This window comes from Lygodium microphyllum, chromosome 18 (assembly GCF_053477565.2).
Source record: "Lygodium microphyllum isolate KBCC chromosome 18, Lygodium_microphyllum_v1.1.10, whole genome shotgun sequence".
NCBI classification, from domain to species: domain Eukaryota; kingdom Viridiplantae; phylum Streptophyta; class Polypodiopsida; order Schizaeales; family Lygodiaceae; genus Lygodium; species Lygodium microphyllum.
This window is the reverse complement of record NC_141152.1, coordinates 89,770,654-89,783,225: the sequence shown is the minus strand read 5'-3', so window position 1 is coordinate 89,783,225 and position 12,572 is coordinate 89,770,654. Positions and strand designations below refer to the sequence as shown.

General features: G+C 44.1%; 1 protein-coding gene across 1 annotated transcript in view; it reads left to right on the top strand.

Moving 5' to 3' along the window:
* Positions 1 to 12,572, top strand: part of LOC148021135 (protein ENHANCED DISEASE RESISTANCE 2-like) — a 78,265-nt gene that overhangs the window by 35,914 nt on the left and 29,779 nt on the right. The window contains exons 14-17 of the mRNA XM_087698978.1: positions 9,011 to 9,213; positions 9,301 to 9,340; positions 9,535 to 9,698; positions 9,817 to 9,918. Of these exons, the coding sequence (XP_087555104.1) occupies positions 9,011 to 9,213; positions 9,301 to 9,340; positions 9,535 to 9,698; positions 9,817 to 9,918 (509 nt within the window). The remainder of the gene's footprint in view (positions 1 to 9,010; positions 9,214 to 9,300; positions 9,341 to 9,534; positions 9,699 to 9,816; positions 9,919 to 12,572) is intronic.

Genomic DNA, 12,572 nt, shown 5'->3' with positions numbered 1-12,572 from the left:
GGTATTATTTCGTATGTGCTTATGACACACACTTACGGGCACTTACCGTGTTCAGGTGTGAACACCCTTTACAATCCTAAGGTTTAAGGGTTGTACCTTGGTACTTTCAGCTTATACTCTTTTAGACTATTGCATTGGGTGTCGTGCTTCACTCTCATACTGTCTACTGATTGCTATGCTGAGCTTCGATCCTGATTTCTTCTCACATTTGGTATCAGAGCATTGGCTCTGTTCAGTCCAGTCAGCACCAGTCAGTAGAGGAGCTCGTCAGCCAGGTCGTCCTGCACCCGAAAGGTCCACCACAACAGTGCCTAGTCTCAGCGGCAGCTCCTGCCCTTACCCTGCTCGCTAGCGCCAGAGCTGCCCGTCTTCTGCAGCCTTTCCCAGTGCCAGCAGCGTTGCCTGTCTGTGCTGCCTATTTTGTGCTGCCTCTGCCCTGGTTTGAGCCCGCCAGTTTGCTGGGAGCGCCGCCAACGTGCGCCCACCCACTTGGACACTGCCGCTTGCCGCCTGGACCTCAGGCGCTTGCCTCTCCCTGTGCCGTTTCGACCTTGCGTCTATAGCTCCTCCGTTTGCCCAACTCTGCCCCTTGTGCCCGTCACCGGCGACACCTGCCTGTTGAGTGTTGCCCACCCGTTTGTTTGAGTACCACCTCTGACATCGCCTATGACCTGACCAACGTCCGCCCTCTCCACGGCCACCATCAGGCCCTTGCGTCGCCCGTTAGCACCACCCTGAATACCCCTCTGACTTGGCACCTGCCTGTGGTCAGCGACAACCCGTCATTACCAAGGTATTTTTAAAAACCTTTTTTATTCTAGAATAAATTTTTGGAAGAGGGGGTTTCTATGCAAGTAGGCACAGACTTCTGGAAACGTGTTTGGGACACATTGGATGCAAATTTCTAGGCACATTTATAAAATTTTTTGGGGCTTTTATGTTTTTTGAGGACATTGGCATATGTATTGCAGTTACAGTCATTGATAGACTGTTTTGAACAAATCTAGGGTAAGTAATTTTGGGATTTTGCTGATACAGTGTTGTCGAATACTGATTGCACCTTGGACTGCGTGCATTAATGACAGTTTTGACAGAGTGCACCTCTGTATACTAATTGCAGAAAGTTATTTCTTGCAATTTTTGAAAATTTTCAGATTTCTAGTTTGGTCCTGCTTTGACATTGCACTTTTGCTTCTTTTGGTAATTGATTATCATGGCAAATCAGGGAGGAGATATCTTCACCTATGTATCCAAGGAAGACAGATTGGATGGAAATAACTATTCAATTTGCTCCTTCATGATGAAGAATGTACTTGTGGCGAAAAATCTTTGGGATTATGTCAGTGGAGAAGAAGCTAGACTTGGAGTTGTGGCTCTAGCTACTCCTTCTCTAGGAGGATGTGCACAACGGGCACCTCAGCTTGCTCCACTTCAACCACTTTCCCAAAGAACCAGCTCGAAAAGCATGGGATACACGGGATGCATAGGCTTTGTCGTTGATTACATTAGCAGTTCAGCGGTCAATAATCCCCCATATTCGTTCAACAGCTTCTTCATGAGAAGCTTGGCTAACTTTGGAGTAGATGTTTGTAGGCAAGAATGAGACACGCATCTCTTTCTTAAAGAAAGAGCTAGAGACATTGAAAAGGGATGAGGGTGATTCTATTCAGGATTACTTGAACAAAATTCAGGACTTGCGAGAACAACTCATGAATGTTGATGAGTACTATTCGGATGCATAGATGATATCTATCACTTTGAACTCATTACCTCCTTCGTACTTGGCTTTTCATACGGCCTTAAACCTCACCATGAGGATTGCCGCGCAGCCAATCACTTTTCTTTAGCTAGTGAGTTTGCTTCTAGAGGAGGAGCAAACAAGAAGAAATAGTGGTGTGGATGCCATAGCCTCTGAGCAGGCTTTTATGGCTAGACAAAAAGGCAAAAGCAACCAAGTAAAGAATGCTCAGTAGAGTTCTAGGACTTCTGGCACATCACTTGCAAGTAAAAAAACAAGGGGGCATGCAAGCCAAAAAGGGCAAATGCCATTATTGCAAGAAGGCAGGCCACTACATCATTGAGTGCAGAAAGCGCATTTCCAAGGAGAAGGAGGAGTCAATAATGTTTGTTTTCGATGCTCCTTCCACTGCTACTAAGTCCGCGTCCTTTGCTGCAGGCAGGGACTATTGCTTTTACACGTGCAGTTATGACACATCTTGGGCTGATCGAGCATTTATCTCTACTGAGGATGTAGGCACTTGGTTTTTTGACAGTGGTGCTTCAAGGCATATTACATCTCGCAGAGATTTATTTGCTTCTGTTGGTGCAGCTCTAGTTGGCAAGTCTGTACAGTGTGCCAACAATGCATTATACCCTGCTAGAGGTATTGGGGAGATTGTGCTCATAGCCATTGATTGCTCTATTCTCCGCCCGCAGGATGCTTTATTTGTGCCAGACATAAAGAAGAATCTACTCTCTATTTCTTCTTTGGTGCGTTGTGGATTGCAGGTCACATTTGATAATGACAGATGCATGGTGAGAGACAAAGAACACATGACTTTGATCTTGACAGACACTTTATGTCGGGGTTATACAAGATGATGCTCTTTCAGTTGATCAGTCAGCGTACTTGGAATCCACTCTTACTCCTGCTATACAGGCAAAGTTATGGCATGCTAGGATGGGGCATGTAAACTTTGGCAGCTGACGCTCTTACAACGTACACAGATGCTAGATGGATTACCTCTACTGTGTGATCTCTTGAGCACTTGTGCGAATGATGTATTTTGGGAAAAATACATCGTTTTTCGTTTCCACGTGATGTTGCTTTTAGAGCAATAGCCAGGTTGCAATTAGTGCATTTAGATGTATGTGGGTCTATGTAGACAAGGTCATTGGGAGGATGTTACTATTTTGTGACTTTTATTGATGACTTTACTCGATTTTGCTGGGTCTACTCTTTGGTCAAAAAGTCAGAAGTGTATGATGCATTTTTGGCTTTTATTGCACTTATTGAAAACCAGTATGGTTGTAAAATTAAGACTCTCCGTTCGGACCGAGGGGGGAATACATGTCCTCTATGCTGAATTCTTTTTTGAAGCAGAAGGGCATTGCCCATCAGTACACTACTGCTTATACTCCACAGCAGAATGGGGTTGCAGAGAGGAAGAATTGGTCACTCATGGAGATGGCCAGATGCATGTTGAAAGCAAAGAGCTTGCCACATAGCTTTTGGATGAAAGCCGTCATGTGTGCTTGCCATGTTCTGAACAGATGCCCTACAAAGCATTGAAGAAACTTACATCTTTTGAGGCTTGGAACAGGCGGAAACCTTGTTGGACACATTTGTACCTTTGGGTGCCTTGCATATGCACACATTTCACAGGTTCTCAAGAAAAAGTTGGATAACAAGGCTGTCAAATGCATTTTTGTGGGATATAGCAGTGAGAGCAAAGGCTACAGACTCTATGATCCTGTTTCTAAAAAGGTGTATGTCAGTAGGGATGTACCATTTGATGAAAAATCAGAATTGTCCTTGCCTGGTTTAGACACATATCAGGCTGCCCGTGATGTATTTGAAGGGCTGTTGCCCATTACATTTGGTGATTCAGCTGGAATTTTAGCAAGTGAACTCAATGTTCAGCCAGCTGCTCCTTTGGAAAATGCAGAAAATCAGCCATTGGCTGATCTGAATATTCAGCAAAGTGCTGAAACTGAAATTCAGCAAGAGCTTATGCACAGTGAGGAGGCAAGACAAATGCCTAGATGGTATTTACAAGTCATCTGGATGCACCCATGGCTGGTCGTACTAGAAGGCAAGCTCGTATGCATGATATTGCACATACCATGGAGTTCATTATGTCAGCAATTGGTGCCAACTCTTGCAACTTTTCATTCAACCTATCCATAGCCTCATATACCTTGCCAATGCAAGGTTGCATAGCATCCATAACCCTCAATAAATGCACAATAGGTGATACCATAGCATCTATCTACTTTACATCATCCCAAAAAGTAGAGTTATTTGCTTTCTCCAAGTATAAGATACATGTAGGAGTATTTTCCAATGTTGATGAGGTGAACTCATCACTAAGAAATAACTGCCTCAAGGCACCACTGTATTCTTAATGTGCCTAGCATCAAGAAGTTAAAGAAAAATCTAGTATCGGAGTATTTTAAAAGTGTCTTCTTCGACCGCAAAGAGAAGTGATGGCGAAGAAACTGGTGATTCAAAACAAAGCTAACCATTTGAGCTCCTTCCCTATGACAGGTGCAATCCATGACAGGTTGCCAATATCCTTAAGTAGGTTTGTTTAAGCAATGAACCATACAATATGAAACTGTGATATGCGGATAATATCCCTGGATAATAGCACCTATTGCCCTATTTGTGGGCTCTCTATCTGCAACAAATTCCACAACATGCTTTGGGCCAATAAGCTCAATACTTGTAACCCACTCTGCTACAAGTACATTTGCTGACTTTCCTGTCCCTGATGCATTATGTGAAGATATGAAATACATTTCCCCAAGAGAATAAGCAACCATACCATGAATGGATCGCTTGCATGTATCACTCCAACCGTCAGCAATCAAGGAAACTCCATTTTTAGCCCACAGGCTCTTTCTAGTCACTGCTGCTTGCTCCACAAGGTGCTTTTCCTTGTCGAGCGAAGTGGTGCGTAAGGTCTCTGATGATGAAGGTACATACGAAGGGTCATACTCACGAATCTTCTTGCACATCAATTTAAAATACTCTGACCTGGCTACCTGAAATTGAATGTGGTCATGATAAAAAAAAACGTGCCACTAATGTATCCACCTCTTTCTTTTTCTTGGGATCCCAACTAGGATCAAGTGTGCTTTGTCTACGTGCAACATGTGGCACTATTGATGCCATGGCCGATGCAATGCCTGTAGTAGGTGTGGAGGTAGCACTTCTTGATAGTGACCCTGCTCTAGATACATCTGATGGGGATGGTGTCACAAAAGTTGCAGGGTTAACTGCAATATGTCGTGGTCTAGATGCAAGATAAGCTTGTTGACCTGCTACACGGTCATGAAGCTCCCTTTGCTTCTCCAAGGTCACATTCGGACAAAACTGTACCTCTAAATTTGGCTCATGTAGGAGATGAGCTCGGACCTCATTATGCATAAAACGGAACAAGTGGCAATTGATATTCCATATTCTAATATTTAAGTAACTTTGAAAAATTAAAAATCAATAAAAATTCGAAATACAAATGCTCGGCTCAATTTATTAACTTGTTTACTAACTAGTTCGCTTGTATGGGCAAAGCTTGCAAGTCCATGGTCGAGATCCTCCACCACTCAATGGGCAGTCAGCATTTACTTCTTTCCACCATGACCAATCATCGAACCTTCTTCCTCGACCACCAACCCGACGAGCAGGGCGGAAAGATAAATCCATTTCAGGCTGAAAATTGAAATAAAAATGACTCGAGAGAAGTGAGATCTCGAGTCTCAAGAGAAGGGAGAACTTAGAAGGCTCAAGAGTCAAGAGTCAAGAGAGAAGGGAGAAGGAAGAAGAGAAGAGGAGAAGAAGGAAGAGAACTTAAGAAGGTTCAAGGGAGAAGGTCCAAGGAAGAAGGAAGAAGAGAAGGGGGAAGTGAAGAGAAGGAAGAAGGAAGAAGAGAAGGAAGAAGAAAGAAGAGAGGTTGGAGGCGGGAGGAGATGGGGGGATTGGCGGCTAGCGGGGACTGGTCATCGGGGGGATTGGTGGCTGGAGCTTGGCGGATTGGTCACCGGGGGCAGGAACGGGCTGACAAAGCGGGCAGAAATGTGCAGTCACAGTCTGTAGACTATTGGGCGGGAGTAGCGGCCGGCCGAAGGTAAGTGGGTGCCATGTGGCGTTCCCTGTCCCGTTTCAGACAGGGAACATTCCATCGATTAGCAACACATCCCATGACGGCTTTGTGCCAGGGACAACGATTCCGCGTGCTAGGGGGATTGCTCCGGCCGTTTCCTATTTCTATGAGCAAGGCAGCCTTCGTGTGTCGAACACTAGCGAACGCAGCCAGGGAAGGTTGGATCTGATGCAGACGGCAGTGCAGGAGAGAGAAAGACTAAAAACGCAAGTACCCGAGGAGAGAAACACTGGCAACAGTTGGAAGGGGCAGAGGACTGTGTAGAAGATGCCGGTGATAGTTGGAGGAGAGAGAAACTCATCAAAACTCAGCTTGTTGATGATGGCGATAGTGTTTGGTAGTAGGCGATAGGTCCAGCTGATGGCAGCAGCAGTAAACACAAGGATCTGGTAGCAGGCAACAACTGCTGGATGTGAACAACGGCTAGGATCAAGTTCCAGATGGTAATAGATGGCTGGGGGAAGCTCGGACCGCGATGTCCTCCATGAACGGGGTGTGGGCAGCAAAGATACGGCTCTTGAAACCTGCAAAAACGGGATTAGTGGAGAGTGGTGGGTTGCATGCCTATATATAGAAAGTTTGGGGTACCCAAATTAGGGCTTTGCATGTGGGACACAATAACTCTCTAGGATCGCGTTTCTTTTTAAACTAAGAAGGTTTCTTAATTAAGTGTGTTTTGGGGCTGTTTAAGTTAGGTCCTTTTTGCATTTCTCACTGGATAGTCTGTTCTCCTTCGTTCTGGGCATGCATTTATTGTCACATGGCAGGGCGGACATTGTCATGGGCAGGGGCAGCATTGGTTGCATTATTTATCACATGAGCAGCATTTTCCACAGTTTAATGCAGGTTGGCCTGATCAGGTCAGCCAGTCTCATCAGTTTTGGCTATTTATCATGGCTCCACATTTTGTTCATTCCATCGCTAGTGCTTCTTAGCATTCAGTCATCTTTCTCCTGCCTCTATCTAGTGCCCTCATTGATGCTCCATTTTGTGTGTAGGGGCTGACTGTTGTAGCCTTGTACCTTTGGTTCAGTTAGTTTGTTCCTTCAGTTTCACTGTGATTTTCTTGTTTCCATCTTCTCTATTCACTCTGTGTTCTTGCTCCTCTCCGCTACGCACTCTCATAGACACGAGTCGCACCCATGACAGAACATGCAGGGAATGGACATCAGACTCACCTCCCTTGATAGTGCCAAACAAGCTCACCCTCAAGCCTGGGAGGTAGTAGCATATCGGACCATGACTACATCCCAAGAGCTAATGCCATGATCCATCAACCAAGATGAAATGTCCAAAGATGTAACAACATGGGAACACAACCATTGCCCATGCTTGCATGGTGCCCACCGTTGCCCACAGTTAGGGTGTTTGAGAGAAGGGGGGAGAAGAAAAGAAGTCAAGACTTCTTATTGGAGAAGAGAAATGACCACATTTTTTGGTATATCCCATGTAATGGTGTTGTGTTAAGCTACCAAAAATTAGGCCTTTATTAATCTCACAGTTATTGGCCAATCTATTTGTCTTTTGTTTTGAGTTTTTGGTAGGACAAATGTCCAGAAAAACTCTCTAAACAGGGCTGGGGGGACTGCCATTCTTATACCACCTATCCCATCACTCTGCCTGATCTCCAGCCTCCACGCCTGCCCCAACTGCTGGCTTTTTCATTTCTCCATCCCTTGGCAACAGCTCCAGTCTCTAGTGCTGCAGTTCTAGATATCTGCTGCCCCAGCTGGCACATCTCTGACCACTGGTGGTGCTCCTTCTATGCAGGTGGTCCAACCCAAAACACAGCCTTTCTGCGCTATTTTTCTGTGCCAGCTGATCACACTGCTGTACTAGGAGAAATCCTAGGTCTGCCACATCTCTGACCATCACCCTCTTGGCTTTGAGGAGTCTTCTATTAATGTTGCTGCTGTCCTTCACAGAAAACACAGGGACAACATGGTGCTGTGCCACATCAGATCAGCTCATCTCAGCTGCATTTGCAGTCTTCACTGTGCCACTGATGTCCTACAGCCTCATCTGCTTGTGGCATCTCCTATTACTCATTCAGCTGGATGGCTGGATGCATCTGGGATCGTCCGAGTACGGCGCACTCCTTTATGCTGTTCATGGTGTCTCCGATTTCTCATTCAGCTCATCATAATCGGGACCCAAGTCCTTGACCCCAATGCTCACCCTTTGGTTTGAGCTTTCACCTTTGTTCGACTTCCCTTGCAGTTGGCATTTGTCGTACTGCTGTGTGTTTGTTCATGGTATCTTTTACTTCCTATCTAGCATGCTATAGGGGTACAATCATGATGGTCAATGATTAAAGAATCATCCACCACTAACTCCAATCAGTGGGTATGAGCGGATAAAATATATCATTATGCTGTAGGTGGTGTAATTTCTCCTCCACATCTCTATGATGTCATGCCTGGATTTGAGTAATTTGTGTCTAATATGTGTGCAGTGGTTTGTGTCTGCATAGTCTGGATCTCCCTGTGGCCTCGATCTCTAGTGCTGTCTGCACTATGAGCCCCTGTAGTAAAGTGGATGGTATGGGAGGATGGGTGTGGTGCACTGGTGGGCCTTAAGAAGCTGGTGAATCTTTGGTGCTTACTGCATCTAGTTTCCTCCTTACTTCCTCCTGCATCCTGTGTGGACATAACATCATTTTAAATCATGTGATGCAAATGATTTAAAATTGCTCATTTGAGAATGGGACCTGAAAACATTATGTTGAAAGAGGTGAAACTCAAGTCAGGGATCTTTTAGTAACTTGTCAAGTTATGAGCTGCTGATACTGGTATCCTCTGGCTGATTTGATACCTTAGCTGGGCTTGGATATGCCAGCTGCTATATGTAAAGTTGTGGACAAGTTATGCTGGAAGGTTAGCAAGAGAAAAAAACTCATGTTCATCAATAAATATATATTGAGAATTAACTTCCTGGGCCTCTCAGTTTGTTAGAAGCAAGTTTCTTAGGTGCTTTTACTAAGATTGTCTGGCTAATTAGAATTCTTGCAGTGTGGATGCAATTACCAATATTTTGCTAATAAAGGGCTTGAGCACTTTTGTCAAATACTTGGTTCTGGGTGACTGAATATTAAATGGGTAGTTCATTTTTGCCTTTTTCAGGCTTGCGTGAATGGTTTGCTCAGAATGATGATACCCAGATTGTGCCACAATTTAATAGAATTGTAAAGCTGGATCCTCCGCTTGCCCCGGCCAAGAAGGGAAGGAAGCGGCCAGCCATCCAACATGTCACTTCTGATACCTTTGTGCACTTAGAGGATGATGATTCTGATGATGAAGATGATGTGCAAACTGCTGATCAAGATGTACTGATACTCTTCACTAGTTTGTTTATTCTTTATAACTAGAATTGGGTTATTTCTAAAGTGCTTGTATATCTCTCTCTTGGTCAGGCAACCGAGGAGAAGTCATGTAAGGAGAGCATTGCCCCAGGTATAGCTAGATTCACGGTTTTTGTGATCAGTCAGTCTCTCGGTGGGATAAAATTATTATAAGGCAGTCTAATTTAGAAAAACTCATTGAGGGTGATAAAATGGTCTCTTCTTTATCTTGGAAAGACAACATTCAGAAGCCTTTTAAGCGTACCTTTAATTTGGATAAAAAATTACATGCACTTGCGCTTGCAGCTCCAATGTCTGCAGAAGTAGAAACTCCTGAACTGCTAGACTTGTCAGCCTTTCCAAGCACAGTCTCTCAAGATGATCAAGGGAATGCTCGACATTGCTGGAGCATTCCTCATTGTAATAACTTCAGGGTTCGCAGCAGATTGTTCCCATTTGATCGCTCAAAGGTAAGTCATGTACTGTGTTTTTAATCTGTTTTGTCCCAACATGTGTTATTCTGTTTGAGATACTCAGATGTCTGAGAACTTTCTTTTTCATACTTATCACAGTTTTCGATGGCAACAGGTTCCAGCAGGAGAATCTTTACTTCAGTTGGTTTCAGTTGACTGGTTCAAGGATAATGAGCGGATGGATCATCTTGCACGTCGGAAGGGTTGTGCTGCACAAGTAATTGCTAATAATAGTACCAGATTAAAGGATGTGTTTTTAGTGTATATGCAACTTATGCATGTCTTCTTTAAGAAAGTGCGTGTGAGAAAGAGGGGGATGCGTGCCTTCTTTAAGAAGCGTGTTTCTATGTGGTGAGAGAGGGGAGCGAGGGAAGATAAAGGTGAAAGTTACCTAAGGAATTCTATTTTTGGGTTAGAAATATTGGGATGGTTGTGAGTTCCCATTCACATCCTTGTCCCATGTGGCTATGTTGTCACAAGGATGGCAATTCTTGCCCATCTCCTGTCCTTGTCTCCCATCCCCATTTCCTATCCCATGTGATTAGGATTCAAGCATGTCTTTGACAATATCTGCTTAGGCAAGTTGCCAAGGCACTAGTTGTTGTGATGGGAGCTAGTGGCCCGAATCTTGATGTCATGTGTGGATGTTGCTTCACATATCTCTGTCTCTATAGCTGGTGCTCTATGGGACTTGTGATGATAAATGCCATGATCTGGCTTGACTGTATCCTTTGTGGAAAGGGTAGTGACCATCACATGTGCATCCCTAGTGTGATGGAGTATATACCATACTTTGTCATCTCCCCAATGTCGCAATATGATATTTGCATATTCCCATTCTTTGGGGCAACTCAAGATATGGCATCGCGTGTGCCATACAATAGTGTTTGAGTGGTATCTATGATTGTGTTAAAGCCCCCTGCTAGCAATATGTCACCCTTACAAGCAAACCACCAAAATCCTCATATAGTGGTGTATAAGAGGGGCCTATTGCTACATCTCTTGATGGTCTATACCTAGAATTGGCTAGAGAAGAATAGCAAATTGCTACATACAATTTTGTGAGCCCATCTCTGTAGCCTAGGTCCATAAAGTATCATGCCTCGGTGTCTTTATGTACTATATATATAAACATCTATTGAGGCCAAAATTGGCCTATGAGACAACCATGTACAAAAATGATCGTCACTAAGTATCAAAGTGTGACATATTGAGATCAGGATTGTTAGGTACGAAAGGTATGATAAAATATGATAGATACTAATTGGTACCTTAAGATTTTATAAGATATGATACGATATTAGTACGAAAAGAAAAAAACTTGACTATTTTGGACTATAGATGGTAGCAATGTCACTTGAGGTAATAGGATGAATACATGAGGGTAACAAGGCAAAACCTCATGCACAATGCACTAGAAGTAGACAGATGGGAGTGTATATTGAATACATCATACCAAAAAGCAAAGTCTAGGGTGGATGGATAGGGGGGCTCTTCATCCTTTTGAGAGAGAGAGAGAGAGAGAGAGAGAGAGAGAGAGAGAGAGAGAGAGACGTGTCTGTGCTCCTACAGCTGTCATCTGAATTGAACCCCACTTTTATTGATTAGGTGATGGAGGCTTTGGGGCCTGATTTAGATGCTGAGGAGGGGAAGAAATGGTTCCATGTACCAAGATGGCAGTCCCCTATTATGAAGTTCACCTTGATCCTAATGCGTAGCCACCTGTCAAAGGCAGCAAATATGGTTCTGATGCTTTGATGAAAGATCCTAAGGAACCTCCACTGGATGATCGTTGGCCGTGCTCCTATGCACAGGTGACATCTACCACTTAGGAATCACAAGATTTAGATTGGGAAAACTTTTCGGAGTTTACTAATACATTACTTGGAGATTATGTCCAACACAATTGTGAGACCTTCCATGTCCAAGCTCAAGATGATGTTTTGGAAGCTATTGTGGATACTGTTAGTAGTCATGTTTGTCATGCCTTGTCATCTCCTGCTTGTGAGCCTCAGTCTGAGTCAGATGAGGACTTTAGGAGCTCTGACTTGTCTATCACTTGTTTTGACGGAGGAGGTAGCTCATTCTAGAGCACTCAGTTTATTGCATTTCAGTGCATTTTCTCCTCTAGTTGGGATTTTATGTGCATTTCCCGGGGCAGTTTCTGCATTCTTCAACCTGCCTCACCTGCCGGACATTGTCCACCCTTTCTGGGATTTTTCTGAGCATTCCTGGCATTTTTACCAGCATTAAATGCTGGTCGGACATATTTATGGCCTCAAATTTCAGGTCGGCCAGTTTTTGGGTTTTTTGGCTATTTATAGCCATTTCCCACTTGGCAGTCAGTTGTATTATCATCTTCCCTCCTTCTTTGGCAGGTGCACACTCCGACTCCGTCATCTTCCTCCGTCTTCGGTGCTGCCGTCATCATCAGCCTGATCTGGTGCCCTCACTGACGCTTCGGGCTGCGTGCAGGGACTGATCAGTCCACAGTTTTGTATTCAGCATTCATTACAGTCAGTGCAGATTTTCTTCCTTCATTTTCTGCTGTCTCTCTCTCCTCCTCTGTGTTCATGTTCTTCTTCCGTTGCGCACTCTCACAGATACAAAGACAGTGTTGCATTCATTTTTGACATTTTATGAAAGAGGGTTATCCTTTTCTTTATAGGCCGAATCCCTGTGCTTTCTTGGATTTGCCATTGGTTGAATTCTCTTCTATTGGGTGACTTTGTGGAAGAGATTTTTGTGGGACCATGGGGCATTTATGGTAATGTTAAAGTCAGCCACGCTCTGTGATAATCTCTTAGCAAAAGTGCCTTTGTTTTTTGATTGCCGTCTTGTTCATGCCGTGCTTGTTAGCTTGCTTGTGTT